Raw genomic sequence first — 14983 nt, 5'->3', positions numbered from 1 at the left:
TATGACTTTGGCTAAATGGGGGGCCAGGGAGGGAGGAAAGCTTGTTTTTAAATAACAAAAAGGGGAAAAGAAAACAGGAAAAAAGAGGTGTAAAAGCGCATTGCTCTCCAAGGTCTCTGCACTTGCTCTTTCATGCTGTAATGCCTTGATGTACGCAGACGATTATGTGTCAATGCACATTAATATTTGATGTGCATTATCATATTATCCCTTATGTGCACTTTCACAACCTGGTGAGCCCATGCTCTCCCAGCCATGGGGTTACACAACCAAGTGGTGGCTTTGCCTCGGAGCACCCACGCGCAGCTCTGTCCTTGCAGAGCAGAAAGGGATCCTTTTGATTACCTCCCACAAAGCAGCAGGAGCCAGGCGTGATCTTTACAACACCCTGTATTACAGAAAGAGCACAAACCAGACTGCCAAAACCATTCCCTCAAACGCAAATAAAGGTGTGTGCTTGGAAGGCCGCTATATTTTCCTACGTAGGACTGAAAACCGCAGTCACAGCTGGTGTCAGAGGAGCAAAAAAAGAACTCCTGGGTTCATTTGCTCCCCCATTAAACTGGGCACATAAAGCGGTTGCTCTCTGCCATGCTGTCACGTGTATGTGTTGTATGCGGAAATTTCCTGAAAATAGAGCAGGGTGCTGTTGCTGTCTCGCACAATGCCCAGCCACGCACGTGCGCCCTTGTAACACACACAGATCAGTGTTAACACAGCCCACAGCCACAGCGTCGATGCCAGCCGAGCCACTACCCCATACATCCTCCAGCTGTCCCTGCCATATAAATGTTTAATTCACCTGCTCCATGCTGGGTGTGCCATTTCAGCCTTCAAGCCAGGCAGAGGGAAGGCAGGTGAGGAGGACCTCCCTGCCGCCTTCAGGTAGTGTCCCCAAAACCCTCCCTGAGCCCCTGCGTGTGGGCAGCCACTGCGTCTCCTCCCCACTCTCCAGCAAACAGCAAAATGGACTAGCTGCAAGTCAGCTTTAGGTTTTCTCCCTGCTTCCATAGTCCTCTGTCCTTTCCCAGTCCATCTCTCCAGCTTTCTCTGCCATGACCACCCACCCCTCTGTGCCTCCGTGCCTCCCATCCACACACCACATGCTGAACATAGGGGAAGGCATCTTGGCCATGGAAACCTAACAGGAATATTTGGCTATTTTGAGCCATGCTTTTAAAATTTTTGCAGCTTTTTTTTTCTTTTTTTTTAGCTCCAATGTTGACAGACTAATAATTGTGAAGACAAATGACAGTTCTATATGTCTTACAAGCCTTCCCTCCCTTAAATTTCAGAAGAATTTGTGTCTTGCTCCTACAGGAGCATGGCACCATGATAAGACAAGAAAACTCCCCAAAATCGCAGAAGTTATGTTTGGCTTTTCACAAATCAGCATTTCCTCTGAAGCAATTGAAGGAGTCAATAAGCCAACTTCTGATTTTATCACCACAATTTCCAAGTTATTCCTTTGACTCTGTGAATAACTGCGGATTTACACTCCGACAGAGTCCATTCTCCTTTCTGCCAGTGAAAGGCTCCACTGGCTACTGAGAAGTTACTCCACAGTTATGACACTGGGAGAGAACTTTTGTTTCATTGAAGTCAGTGGAATAACTGTCATTGACTTCCATAAGCTGGAAGTTCATCTTCTGAAACTGAAAACCAAGTCTGAATCAGCATCTGAAAAGAGGAGCACAAAGAAAAAAAATCTATGAGCTTTATAACTGTGTAGGGTATTATCCCCTGGACACACAGCAAGTTTTGCTGTAATTGCAAAAGATCTTTTTTTATTACAAAACTAAATGTTAGGGATTCTAGTTTTTGGATAAGAGATGTATGTGTTGCATAGGGTCCCTAAAAGAGTTGGGTGAGTAGTACAGATTGAACACAATGTGGGTTTGCATTTATCTGAGGACATTTAGAGCTGTGATATATAGTCTACATGACAGACTTCCTCGATGTATAGAGAAAATATAGCTGATTTCTTTGTGTAGGCTGAATTATTTACCAGAGTGTTCCAAAGTGTATTGGTAATAAAACACTATGAAGTATAAGTAACTCCAGACAATCTTGGCTTATGTTAAAACCAGGTTTTTTTTTTTAAGAATGTTATTAAGAAAATAAATCTGGAGAATCTGGAAAGGCAGGAGTTTGTCAAATGAACATAAGCCTCTGAAGGATTGTGTTGACTCAATGGATGGAAAGGTCAAATTCTCCAAACCACCACCCTAAGGGAGTTGGGAATCAGTCTCACTTCAAAATTAAATAGGCTATTTTGGCACAGGATGAAGGATGCAAAGATGGTAAGGTGATTTTGTGAAACTTACCTGACTAGGAAAAAATGGCTGTTTTTAAGTAAAACCAAATAAAATGTATGTAGAATAAAACAATTTCACCAGATGGCCAAACAAGCCATCATTTTTCCAAGCATTAACTTTCCAGCCAAGAACTTTCTAGTACTGCATTCAGTTGAGAAATACAATGTGTTTATTCCTGCCTCCTACTCCTCAAGAAGACTGGACCATAAGCTGCTCTTAGAGAAACATCCTCTGAAGATAAAGCTAACTTCTTGTTCCCATATCTTTCCTTGCTCTTTCTGTGGACTCATTACTGAGAAAGAGGAAATCATGTGGTTTTGGCTTGATTTAAGGTCTTTTAGAAGTCAGTGGGGATCTTTCTCTGGCTATGGTTGGGCACAAAGTCACTTTTTCACTTGGGCTAGTTTTAAGTTGAAACTGCCTGCTGAAAGAGTCCTACAATATCTCAGTAGCTTGCCAGTGAGAAACCTGATAGGAACTGTGGCGTGCATGCAGTGCTCACCTGGGGACCTTATTTTCTGACTCTTATATGATGTCTAGACAGTGGTCGCTAGTAGCTTGAAGCTTTCACCTAAGCTGGAACTGCTGAAGCTTTCTTCTTGTTTGTACTGTGGACAACTCAAGCTACAATTTCGTATTTTGCTAGTTTTCCTGCTTTTGTGCCAGTTCACATGGCATTTCTTTCCACAGCCCAAATGAAGCAACATGTCCAGGTTCTCTATTCAGCTCTCATGCCCCGGACAGCAGGTCTGGCTGACCAGCCTCCTATGAAAGCCACCAACCTGACCCTTCCTCTAGGCAGGTTTAATAATTAAAATATCATGTATGGACAGGTAGGTGTCATCTTGCTTTTTCTAATGTTCCCAATGTTTTGTCTTTCATTGCAAATCCTTCATTGACCAATTTCCAGTTCAAAGTTCAAATCTTGTTGCTTGGGCTACTTTTTTACGGTATTGCTGGCTCTTAGCCCATTTTATGGTATCTCTACAGTTACCTCAACACGGTGTCTCAGCAGTTACACTGTAAGTCAGCTGCTCTGGTTTTATTTCAAAATCTTTTAACCATAGAACGTGCACCAAATGAAACATTTAGAGCTAACTGGGCTAATTTCTGGGCAGACACTGGAGGTAGCTCTGTTATTAGTCCAGGGCTAAGATAAGTGACAACAGTGTAGGAGGGTGTAAGTCACTTGGCCGTCTCCTGCTGTGCAATGCAGAGATTGCATGCTGCAGTCCCTTTACTTTCCTCCATAAACCCTTGCCTGGACTGTTATTAGACATGACTACTAAGCAACACGTGAAGATTTATGCAGCAGCAGCTTCACTTTGTGCCTTAGGTATGATCTCAAGTTAAGCAGAAATTTAAGTCTTTGCAGAGTTGCTTTTTTTAATGATATGATTCAATTTCTGTGTTTATTTGAACCACAAGTCCAATGAGTATGTTGAAGTGTTATATGTAGCCATGAACAAAGATCTACTTTCTCTCTAAAAGAGAAAGGAAAGTAGCAGAAAATGGCAATATATCTACTGTATAATGCACAGGACATTGCAGATGTTAAAGTAGCTCGTTGTTTCTGCATCTGGAACAAGTAGGTCACACACAGTTATTATACACACTGCTGAACACGAAGCAGCCAATACCCGTGTAATGTATGTGAGTTTTCAAGCTACCTTTTAGTACTTCATAGTAGTACAGCATCTTGTTTGCAGATGGTCTGGTTGAGAGCAACTGATTGAAGGGGGAAGGGACCCAAAGCTGACTGACCTAATTGCTGTGTGGATTGAGAAGCTGGCAAAATCATTAGTTTCTTTTATATGTTTTCTTTCTATACTATAATAAAGATAAATATTGATTGCTAGAGCAATATTGATTGTAGGGGTCACTGCTGATGGCAGCTGCATGATTTGCACAAATATCTCCTGTGTACAGCGCTGCTTATTTGCATGAGAATGCAGCTTCACCATCCTCATGTGTTGCAGGCTGTTCACTTCCCTTATAGGAGCATTTACCCAAACTATATATATCAGTGATTAGCAGTAAAATATGAAACAAAGGACTGAAACAGTTCATCTTCTTAATATGTTTTGTGTGTGTGACTGTCTGCTGTGGGTAAGTGGAGTTTATTGTCCCAGCCATGCAGAAAGAAGTGCAGGACACAAGGGACCTGCTGTAATTATGCTGCAACATCACCACCTCACTTGGGAATACCACCCAGCTGCACAGCACGCCTGAGACCGATGATCCTTCCTTCACCCACTGACCTAGACACTGAACACGCCAAGGCCCTTCACTCAGGCCTGGATGCCTTCCTCCAAGCTCCCAGCTTTGGGTCATCAGGGACCCAGTGTCCCCACAGAATGGCTTCGGCACCTTCTCCTGAGCAGAACCTGCCCGATAGGATCCTTATCCACTTGCAAGAGATGGAAAAGGCCCCTCCGGCGTGGGCCAGGCTCGTGAGGAGGGAGGAAAGCTGCCTACCACAAGCATGGTGCCTATGGCAGAACACAAAACCCTACACTCAGCCAAGGAGGAGTCCTTGGGGTGTGCGGGACCGAGTTGTGGGAAACAGCAGGGGAATTTAACACCCCTTTTTATCACCGGTGCAAACCCCTGAGCGGCCCATTCAAGGTCAGGCACCTCCTGCCAGGGATACTGCTGCGTCTCTCCTCCACCCGCAACCTCTAGGAGGGAGGAAGAGGAAGGCAGAGGAGCAATCTGCGGAGACGGCCTCTTCACCTCCTCGGACACTGCCAGGCTGCAGGGAAAGCACTCTCTCCCGAGCATGTTATACATCTCTGCGTGTCTGTCTTATAGCTAGCAAACTGCATCTTATTCTGGGCAATCCTGCACTGTGAGGCTGCTACTGGCTGACCTGCTGATATTGAAATTCAAAGGAAAAGCATGCATATTTAACCCCAATTCATCATTTTGATTTTGATTAACTCTACAAGTCAGGGGCTTGCAGGCTTTAATCTTGTTTTAAGAAAATACTCCTGTCCTCTCTCCTCGGCGTTTTCCAACAGGAAATTCAACAGAAGGGTTTTTCCTATTATTTATCTCCTTCCACTTACTTGGACACATCGTGGACCTCTGAAATAGCTGCCCAGTATCTATCCAAACCATGGCTTGTTCAGTGCAGAGAGTGCTCTTATTTCCTCAGTGGCCCATAAGGAGGAGATTAATACTGGAATCCAGGTTTCTGACATGGTTATGCACTGACACTAAGCCACTTTAGCAGATGAGCAGGCACTCCATTTGGTGAGTACTATTTATATACAGTGAGTGAGTATTTCATAGATGTTTTTTGGAAGATCTTAGAAATACACCACGGTTCACAATGTTACGCTTCATTCTTCATTTCCTTTTAAGTATATCTCTCGGGGTGTTATGTTGTGTAGCCCTGTCTTACAAAATCAATTATTCCTTAGCCAGCTCAGAAATAAAACCCAAAGTAAGCAACACCAAATGTCTGATTTACCAATAGATTGCAATCCAGTGCTAAGGAGCATAGCCACTGCCCTGCTTTAAATATTCATGAAGCCCACTGGTGCAAAATGCATTGAAGGTGGGAATAATGCCAGTAATACACGATCCTCTTAGTGACAAGAAGCTTTCACATATTAAAGTAGCAAGATGTTAAAGACTTTCAACTGAACAGTCTTTGTTTTTAACCTAGAGAAAGAGATTCACTAATGGAATGCCAAATTGCATTCACTCTCATGATATTAGACTGCAGAATAGGATAATAATACATGTGTGCTTTACCATGCTGCAGAAAACCTGTTATTACAGTGGGTTCTTTTCTGCGTTTTCTTTGTACTTTCCAGAAAATGTTCACACACATGTCTTACCCCTGCGAGTAGCCTTCTACGTGCCAACCACCCTATCAGAATCCCAGGAATCTAGCCATTAACAAATTGATTTTATGCAAATAAAAAGGTTTTAAAATAATGGTGACACAGTACAATAGTACAATTTAACTGAGTGACAACTGGCAATGAATAACCAAAAAAAAAAAAAAAAAAAAAAAAGAGTTAAACCAGAGACAAGGGACTGCAGAATAACAGACTGTGGCAATGCAGAATAATGTTAATTGTCGCTTTAAATCATCAGCAGCCCAGCCACATCTGCTATCACACCTGTGCTCTCTTCTCTGATCTACTCTGGCACCTAGAAATATTAGGCAAACAGCCAGCCTCAAATCTCCAGCTCTCTGCGGTCTGGCTCTGCTACCAGCTTGCATCCCTCTTACCTGGAATGGATCAGGCACTGACCCTGCACCCTCAAACTGTTTCTGATTGATAGGGGACACCACCGGTGCTGGGCTTGTTGCACTGTAACAACAGGTCCCAGGGCCACTGGGACCCACTGACCCCATTTGGATTTTACAAACCTCATCAGTCAGGTGAGATAGCTAAAGGAGCCCTGCTTACATCTGAAATTTGATCCGCATAAAAATAGTGATCAAATAATAAACTGACATTTCTTTTTGCACTTAATCTAAAGACATTTCCTGCACACCAAATCTTGGCAGGGGAAGTGGGGGAATATGTCTATCTGGTGCCAAACATGGAAATTCAATTAACGTACATTGGAAAGAGGGATCTGGGTCCCCCATACATAGTCCGCTTTTATTCTAGAAATAAGAATAACAAAGAGCTAACACCCAGAAGGCTCATTTTTTAGAAAGACTTTTATCCAAGACTAATCAGGGGGCAGGGATAGGAAAACAGGGCTCTGTTACGGCATATGAAGTTGTTTACTTCAAAGCAAACCTTTAACAGGCTTTACATGGTCTTTGTACTTCTGGTTGGAAATCTGCTTTCCTGCCTTTTAACAGTTTGTCTGGTAGCAACTTCCTAGTAAATGCCCTTCCCCGCTTACCACCCCAGGAAGCGTCTTCCCCTGCAGAAAGACCGGCTGTCAATAAAGACTGAGAACTTCAGCTTCTGCAGTCATTATGCTGCTCCATATACGCCAAGTTATTTCAAAGGGGAGGAATTAGATAGTGCAAAAGCTGCAGTGGGAACATTACTGGGGTAAGTTGGATCAGGCTATTTTATCGAGCTATTTCTGGAAAAAAATAAACACTGCTACTCAGTGCTTATGATTAATAATGTTATCTTGTAGCTAATTTTATTCCTTGCCCCTCTCTTCTCCTGCCTTCCAATTTGGAAGTGCACTTAATTATGAAAACATGAGCACTAGACTGTGAATTTTGATATATTAATTTTACCATGGTTTTTTTTCTACACCGCACCACCAAAACTCTCAAGGACAACCAGTCAAGGAGACAATGAAAATCCTGACACCCAGGGTAATTTCCTTAAGCAATGTCAGAATTAAGCAATTTTTTCCACACAAATCTCATTACATTATTGCAAACCTATAACCATGATACATCTTGCTCCTGTTTTTCAACACCACAATTTCTTTTGATGACTGGAGCCAGAGCAAGGCCTCTGTGGTTTGTTTACTTGGTGTTTTTTAAAGACTAGAACCAGAGGTTACTAAAAGCCTGGCAAGACAAAACCAAAATGAGCACAAATGGATGACCCTATTCCTAAGCTTCTTCACTGAATAGCAGAAATGTTCATAATTTCATGCCTGACCAACAGTGCATGAATGCCTTGCCTGGATGAGGTCAGCTGCCCAACACTGGGCCAAATTATCATGTTCACCATTCATTCATTCATTGACTCCTCCCTCTGCTCCATTCCTACCGTCCAAGTTAGAGTTCAGGCAATGTTGCTTTACTGACGTCTCACTACCCAGTCTCTGTATCCATCCTTTAGCTACCACCAGCCCACAGCTTCAGAAGCACCATCCAGGCAACAGCTCAAACATTTGTATGATTATTTTCTTGTCTCTCTAAATTTGTATTAATTACTTAGATAGAATATGAGGATTAGCATTAAGGCAGTGTTAGAAGTACAGCTCTGTGAATAGCAGCTTTTTTGATCTGTTGACTGTTCCAAAATCACAATGAAATTACTAGTTTAAAGTTGACTTAATATATGCTTGCATAGTTTCTAGGCAAAATGAAAAATTAAAAAAAAAATTCTCAGTAGATAGAATTATTTTCCTTTAGCTTATGTGGTTAAGGTTTAAAATAATAATAATAAAACCAGAATAATTTTGAAAACTCTTTTAAAAAATAGAAAATAAAAAAATTTCCATTGAGAAAATGTCTAAATGTACGCTCTAATTATTTCAAACATTTGAGGGTTAGGTCTTCAACGCCAGCAACTAGGAAAAAATGAGACAGATATCCCAGTGTTTCTAATACCACACATGAATTAACATGATGATAATACTAATGATACTTTTTAACTGGAAAAGCTTTAGGTCAATTATTTTTCCCAATTCTATTTTTATCGAAGTATAAAGCTGTAAAACCCCAGATGGAATAACATAAGTTATAACAGCAACAAAATGGATAACTGTGTTTCTAGACTTTGTCTAAATTGTGCATGCTCCAGAATTATAAACCAGACTGTTTTATACATTTTTTCAGAGTAATAACCACCTCAATCACTGTGTGATGAATCTCTGGGTGCAGAAAATTTAATATGTAATATTTTTAATGCTTTCTAAACCACAGCGCCTTTAAATAATAAAACATTCATTAAAATAGAAGAGTAGACCAAATTACTGTACCAAACATCCTCTGCATCTTCGTCACACTCTGCCCCAAACTGGCAAATGTCACAGGTCGATGTCTCTTTTTGATTGGTTTCACCTGAGCCTTCATTGACTGTTTGATGGAAAGCAGAAGAATATACATTAGTAAAGACAGCACTGTAGCAAAGCACTTCTCTCTCTAGAAAAATCTATTCACCGCATCAGCTTAATGCGCGGCTCACAGAGCCGATACTTGGCCAACAGACAGTGTTTTTGAACGGTGCCAACCCGGAGATTTCCATGTTGGTCTGTGATAAATTCCCTGAATTATGGAGTTAAAAGGAAAACTGGAGAAAGACCCTTCTTCTTCATTTTCCACTTAAACAATGATTCCTTCAAGCTGCTGCTCGGGCAGGCTGTGTCACCACCGAGCCTCACCGCTTTGCTCCCTGGGAAAATAGTGGAGGTGTATTGATAGCATCACATGCTGCCTTGTGTCCTTTACGGGCGAAGGCCTTGAGATGGGCCCAAGGGGATGTTTTCCTCGAAAACGTTTTGAAATTACCTGCCATGTGGTGCAATCTAGTCCATTCCAAAAGGCAAAACATTTTTCTCTTCAGAAGTACAGCTATGAGCCCCAAGGACTAGTTATCTCTGGCACGAAAGATTTAGTGCTGTCCAGAGGAGAGGACGATCTCCAGCACAGGTTAAATTTGAAACCCAGGAAAGTCAGCACCCTTGTCTGCAATTGTGTAAGGTTTGTAACTGGCCCCTAAGTCAAAAACGTGAAGGGACTGAGGGGAAAATAAAAGCATGGGTATAAGAGGACTGCGAAAAAATGTTGACTGCTGAGTACTGAAATAGAGAGAGACACCACTAAGGTAGGCACCAAGAAGAGGGTTTTCTAAAAGATCCAAAAGAAACACCATCTATGTTTATATTAAAGTATATAAACACCTTTTGACATCTTTCAATAGGTGCTGCTTTCTAGCAAGACACAGTACCCAGTGATATCCTTCTGCTGGTTACAGAATAATTAAACCAATCCAGACTCTAAGTATCAATCAGCTTTCACTGATGTTATCTGCACAAACAACTTCTGCAGCGTTGTCTTTTCATTTGGAGTCCTCACTGTGGTGCAGGCTTCCTGCACATTCGGGTCCAACCTACCAAGGCTGGTGGACACGCTGAAGCATGTCGGTAGCCCCACTGACACTCATGAGATAAATCACTTGCCTGATGTCAAGCATCCACTGCATGAGACCCTGTTAACCTGGGTGTTACTGGAGGCTCTCGGGTTGGAGTGCTCTGACTTGGAATATGCAGCTTTTGTTATTTACTCAGGAAAGAAGAAGAGTCCCAAGCTTTCACAGAGCTGTCGGAGGAGAAAGGGCTTTTGCCCCTGAAAGAGACAGTGTGACCCTGATGCCTGCTTTCTTACCCTGGACAAGTTATTTAACCCCTGTCCTATTTCCCACTGTGTAAAATGGGAATAATACCACTTTCTACCAACAAAGAATATGGAAACAAGTTTATTATAGATCGTGATATGCTTAGATACTACAGTGATATAGACCACAGAAATACCTAAGGTAGATGGTTTGTCTCAGTAGCTTTCTCCTGAGGCTTAATATAGTCAAAGGAAGTGTTGGTATGTTTAGGTGTTGAGCTATACCGCAGCAATTTCTTATCAGTCTTGCTTGAATTTAGACTATATTAAAATGAAAAAAAATTACCTATGATAAGCATTCTGATCATCCTAAAAGGAAAAAAACAGAGGGGTTTGCCCTATTTGTAGAACTTTGCTCACCTTTATATCCACAAAGTTAATGTACAAAAAACCGAAGGGGAAACTCAGAAAACATAGTCTGGATTCCTGTTCTACTGCATTGTCAGGTTTTGTAGGGACAGTCGGAGCTGTGGTTTTTCTGTTTCATTAAATGACTGAGGAACTCTTTAGGCTCATATTTTATAAGAGCCAATATATGAAGGTGGTCAGGGTGTCCAAGGGCTGTGTCCTCACACCATTAGGATCTCCATGTGCCACCTGTGTGATCCTGACCCAACAGCACCGGGAGACTCACGCTGCTCTCTGTACAGCTCCTCCCCGCTTCTCTGCAGCTGCATCCAGGCCTGGGTTTTTCACTGAGTTTCATTTATATTTTAAATTTAGAAATCTTTTTTTTCCTGAGGAGATAACTTTGACAGCCAATCTTGGCAGGGAATTTGCAGTGGTTAAGGTATTAGACAGGACGCATGATCTGGATTTATCAAGTCATGCTGCTTTGCTGTGCCACAGTTTCACCATCTGTGAAAGGGGAACAGAATATTTGGCAGATACTTTGGGTGCTGTAACGAATGACTGTATGCAAAGTACAATGGGATATATGGGCAGAAGACTTCTTATGACAGCCGAGCACTCCACGCCTACCAGGAATATAACAATTGCTCCAGTTCAGGAGGGTGAAAACGTATTTTTTTATGGAAAAGAGCTATAATTTTAAAAATTCTGTTATTCTGCAAATCACTTTCCTTGTATTCCCCTTTAATTAAAACCATATACGCTATTTTTTTTTTTTCCTCCTTGTAGTGTTTCTATTTACAACTGTCCAGCAAGTGTGGTTTGACTAGGGACTTCACACAGTTCCACATCACAAGCTGAGTAAAACAACTACTTAAGTCATTAAAGGCAGGCATTGGAAAGGTTGAGCATTCTGAAGAGAACTAACTGATTTAGAGAGGAACATCCACATTAAGGCACAATGCAGTTCTTAATTTCTACCAGAAAATAATAGGTCACTCCTTCATATTTTTGTGAAGAAGCTCTGCATCCAGTATTCCATAATGAATGTACACATTGTCATTAAACGTCCAAGCATGCAGCGGTCTTGATTAAAAAAGACAGCTGTTTATCTCTCTCTCTCTCTTCTTCTGTTTTGAGTAACCACAGATAATATTATTCTTTACATTTCCTTAAGGTGTGTTTCCTTTCCCTACACAAACACACACACTGGCATATGCACCCACACCCAGGACTGACACACACAGGGGCTTGTTTTCTCCGTGCTGTGCAGATAAGTGCTTTGATAAATCTGGACATCTTAGAACAGTTATTTTCCCAATATTTCCTGCTGGTTTTTAGCTTGAGGACTAGTGAATGCTCATTTTCTAAGGTGACTCTTTTTCCTTTTTTTTCCTCACTGCACTTGCTGATTTGCACTCGCTTTCATATCTAAACTGGAAAAAAAAAGTTAGCAAAAATAATCTAGTTTCTGGATTCCTCTTCTAAAAATAAAAGGAGTATGATTCTCTTTTCCTCACACAAGTTACACAGTTCTCATATTAGCAACTGTTGAGGTTTAACACCAAGACCCTGTAGGAACATAGTAGGGCTCCAGGGAGGCTAATCACTGAAGCCCACCACTTATTACTCACACAACTGAGAAATGTTAAGCTGCAAGTTCCTATTTGTATTAGTAAGATTAGCAAATTCCAGAGTTCAAGGAAATGTGCTAACATGGGTTAGAAGGTCACTAACATTATCTGAAAGTCACTTCAGAGACTATCTCAATCTCCTAAGCAGTATAAATTCTTTAGCTGGGAAGGCACTACACACAATTTACAGAGTCAATGGACTGCGGTAACCACAACAGCTCCTGTTTTAATCATTTGGTCCTTTTCTGGTGTTCTCAGTGCACTCAGATCAGATAGTTGTGATTTCAAGAATATCTGTATTGCTTGCTGTCCTGGTTTCGGCTGGAATAGAGTTAATTTTCTTCCTACTAGCTGGCACAGTGCTGTGTTTTGGATTTAGTAGGAGAAGAATGTTGATAACACACTGATGTTGATAACACACAATTAGTTGTTGCCAAGTACTGCTTATGCTAGTCAAGGACTTTTCAGCTTCCCATGCTCTGCCAGGTACACAAGAAACTGGGAGGGGACACAGCCAGGAGATCTGACCCAAACTGGCCAAAGGGCTATTCCATACCACATATGTGACATCGTGCTCAGTATATAAACTGGGGAGAGTTGGCCAGGGAGCAGCGATCGCTGCTTGGGAACTGTCTGGGTATCGGTCGGCGGGTGGTGAGCAATTGCATTGTGCATCACTTGCTTTGTATATTGTTATTGTTATTACTATCATTATTATATTGTTATTATTATCATTACTATTTTACTTTATTTCAATTATTAAACTGTTCTTATCTCAACCCAGGAGTGTTTCTCACTCTTACTCCTCCGATTCTCTCCCCGATCCGATCGGGGTAGGGGGAGTGAGCGAGCGGCTGCGTGGTGCTTAGTTGCTGGCTGGGGCTAAACCTCTACACTTGCAAGTCCCACAAGAAAGAAACCATTTTGGAGGCATTTTACTTGGTTTCCATAGCTAAAAAACCAGACTGAAAGTATCATCAGTAGATTGGTCTGACTCTGTGTTTACCTCCTGTAATATCAGGAGAAAACAAAAGGCCTAAACTGTCCCTCCGCCATACACACCTCTACTTTCTCTTTACACTTCAATCTCTTTGAGTCAAGAGTCTTCTGTAGGCGCTACAACCCCAACAAATCGTGCTACAATTTTATCCACACAGCTTCCCAGACTCATGCTCTACTGAGCTGATGACTGGAGGTTTAGCTGTTTTAAAAAATGGACACCAAAATCCCTGTGCTCGAAATTCTTGCTCTGTGTCTTCCAAAGATGCTTGATGACTATCAAAGGCAGGATGGAAGTAAACTCTTTGCAATTTCCAGAAAAGCAGCTCCAATGGGATGGTTAGGAATATGCACAGCAGCTCACAGTCTTGATCTGATATACAAAGTGCCACCTATTTCCTAAGTGACACAAGGGATGTGCACATAACTTGCCTGACAGAGCGTACTGTGAGGAGTAAATGGAAGTGGGAAGAGGAGCTGGTGAGCCATGAGGGAGAGAGAGGGTTAGGTGGCAACATTGGCTAAACACAAATGTCTCAATCACTCTTCGCTAACACGCCTCAGAAGGCAACAGGGCAAACTCAGGAGAGTCTCAGTTCAGTTTTCATGTGGCTTTGTAGGAATACTAACATTATTATAATAATCCTTCTTCAATATATTTTAACTATAGCGGAGAACACAACAAAGAAACAGCATAAAACGTCATCACCACATACTTGAATATACAGAAATATGACTATAATGATTTGTTAGGGTTTTTTTTGTAATATGCAGTCTTCCTTTGATTGATGTGATCAGATGCGTGCTCATCACAATCTCTGATTCTGACTTGACTCCTCATGGTGGGACATCTTTACTATTGTTGAAAGAAGAACTTCAAACAAAGTTTGCTCTAGCTCATCCTAACAGGAAATCCACTTGGTTTTAGCTATAAAATCTAGGTAATAATGAGAAATCACATGGAGATAAGGGTTGATAGCCATTTTTGTATTTTGGAATGAAAGACAATGTGCAAATTAAAATGTGGAGGAGGAGGAGATGGAGAAGAATGCCCTTCAGAGCAGCTGAGGTGATCTTGCCACAAGTCCTAATTGTCTGGGCAGGTGATAAGGCAAGTGGACAAAATGAGAAAGCTCTGAGAAACCAGGGCAGAGAGGCCAGCAGAATTTACTAAATGTGTTAGAACAAACACTACCTGCACCTCTACCAAATGGCTAAAAACACCTCACAAACTTGACCAATAAAAGTCCAGATGCTGCAAGCAACTTCACTCTAATCAATAAGTCTTTTTTCCTGAAAGCATTAGCTCAGTCAAAACCTGCAAAGTGAGAAAAATGAAGGGTGCGAAGCAGGGGGTCGACTCATGAATGACTCTGCTCTCAAAGTCTGGCAGAGCCTCAGAACAGCATTATGGTCAAAATGAAAAGAAAATGGCTTACTGTATGGGTAATAAATCCAAACTCTGACATGCCTTGTTCTGCTTTACTCCTGCTGTCTGGCTCCATCTCAATAAATACAAATTTGCTCTCTCTCACATACACAAACATGCTGGGGAAATTACTTATTGCATGAGAACACAGTGTCTCTACCCATCTCAGGACCCGACT

At 41.7% G+C, this 14983-nt stretch overlaps 1 protein-coding gene across 1 annotated transcript in view; it reads right to left on the bottom strand.

The window, feature by feature from the left end:
- The window catches only part of TMEFF2 (transmembrane protein with EGF like and two follistatin like domains 2), a 135494-nt gene that overhangs the window by 45294 nt on the left and 75217 nt on the right, over positions 1 to 14983 (bottom strand). Inside the window, exon 5 of the mRNA XM_075711072.1 lies at positions 8979 to 9075. Within this exon, the coding sequence (XP_075567187.1) occupies positions 8979 to 9075 (97 nt within the window). The remainder of the gene's footprint in view (positions 1 to 8978; positions 9076 to 14983) is intronic.

This window comes from Pelecanus crispus, chromosome 5 (genome assembly GCF_030463565.1).
Source record: "Pelecanus crispus isolate bPelCri1 chromosome 5, bPelCri1.pri, whole genome shotgun sequence".
NCBI classification, from domain to species: Eukaryota; Metazoa; Chordata; class Aves; order Pelecaniformes; family Pelecanidae; genus Pelecanus; species Pelecanus crispus.
The sequence above is the reverse complement of the archived record's forward strand: the minus strand, read 5'-3'. Positions and strand labels throughout refer to the sequence as shown.